The sequence below is a fragment of the Naegleria fowleri genome (assembly GCF_008403515.1).
Source record: "Naegleria fowleri strain ATCC 30894 chromosome Unknown tig66, whole genome shotgun sequence".
In the NCBI taxonomy this organism is placed as follows: domain Eukaryota; phylum Heterolobosea; class Eutetramitea; order Acrasida; family Naegleriidae; genus Naegleria; species Naegleria fowleri.
Window position 1 is genome coordinate 722,495 of NW_025407998.1, and position 569 is coordinate 723,063.

A 569-nucleotide genomic window follows, 5' to 3' on the forward strand; every position below is an offset into this window, starting at 1 on the left:
GCGCTTGAGCCTCTCTTACAATTTTTAGAAATAACATATAATGGTGCTAGTGTTGCAAATTATTGGAACATTAGTACAGGCGCATGGATTGATGATTTGAACTCATTTTCCAACGAACTACCTGAAATTGAAAATTCTTTGCATGACATTGAAACCTATCTTCATGGCTATCACATGGAATTAGATCATTCCAAAACTAACCTCTTCTCTGATAAGGAATGTAGTATCAAGACATTATCTGGAAGTACGATCAAAAGTAATGATTCTATTATTATACTTGGTAATAATATTACCAATAATACTGAGGAACAAAAGAAATACACTACTTCAATTATTGAAGAAGTTAAAAGAAGAACTAACTCTATTGGCTGGAATTTTCCAATACAGAACATTGTCAAAATTATCAACACAGACATTGTTCCGTATGCACTGTACCACCTAATTCCTCTTGCTAATGACCATCTAGAGAAACAAATTGATAAATTCTTTCGCAACTTTATATGTGAAAGATTAAGAACCAAGAGAAAATTAGCTCTCAGTGGTTTTATACTCATCAAGACAAAGTGGAC

The 569-nt window shown here is 32.7% G+C and overlaps 1 protein-coding gene across 1 annotated transcript in view; it reads left to right on the top strand.

The window, feature by feature from the left end:
• Nucleotides 1–569, top strand: part of FDP41_009144 (uncharacterized protein) — a gene marked incomplete at both ends in the record, with an annotated part of 1,104 nt that extends 535 nt beyond the window's left edge. The window contains one exon of the mRNA XM_044713073.1: nucleotides 80–569. Coding sequence (XP_044557609.1) covers nucleotides 80–569 — 490 coding nt within the window. The remainder of the gene's footprint in view (nucleotides 1–79) is intronic.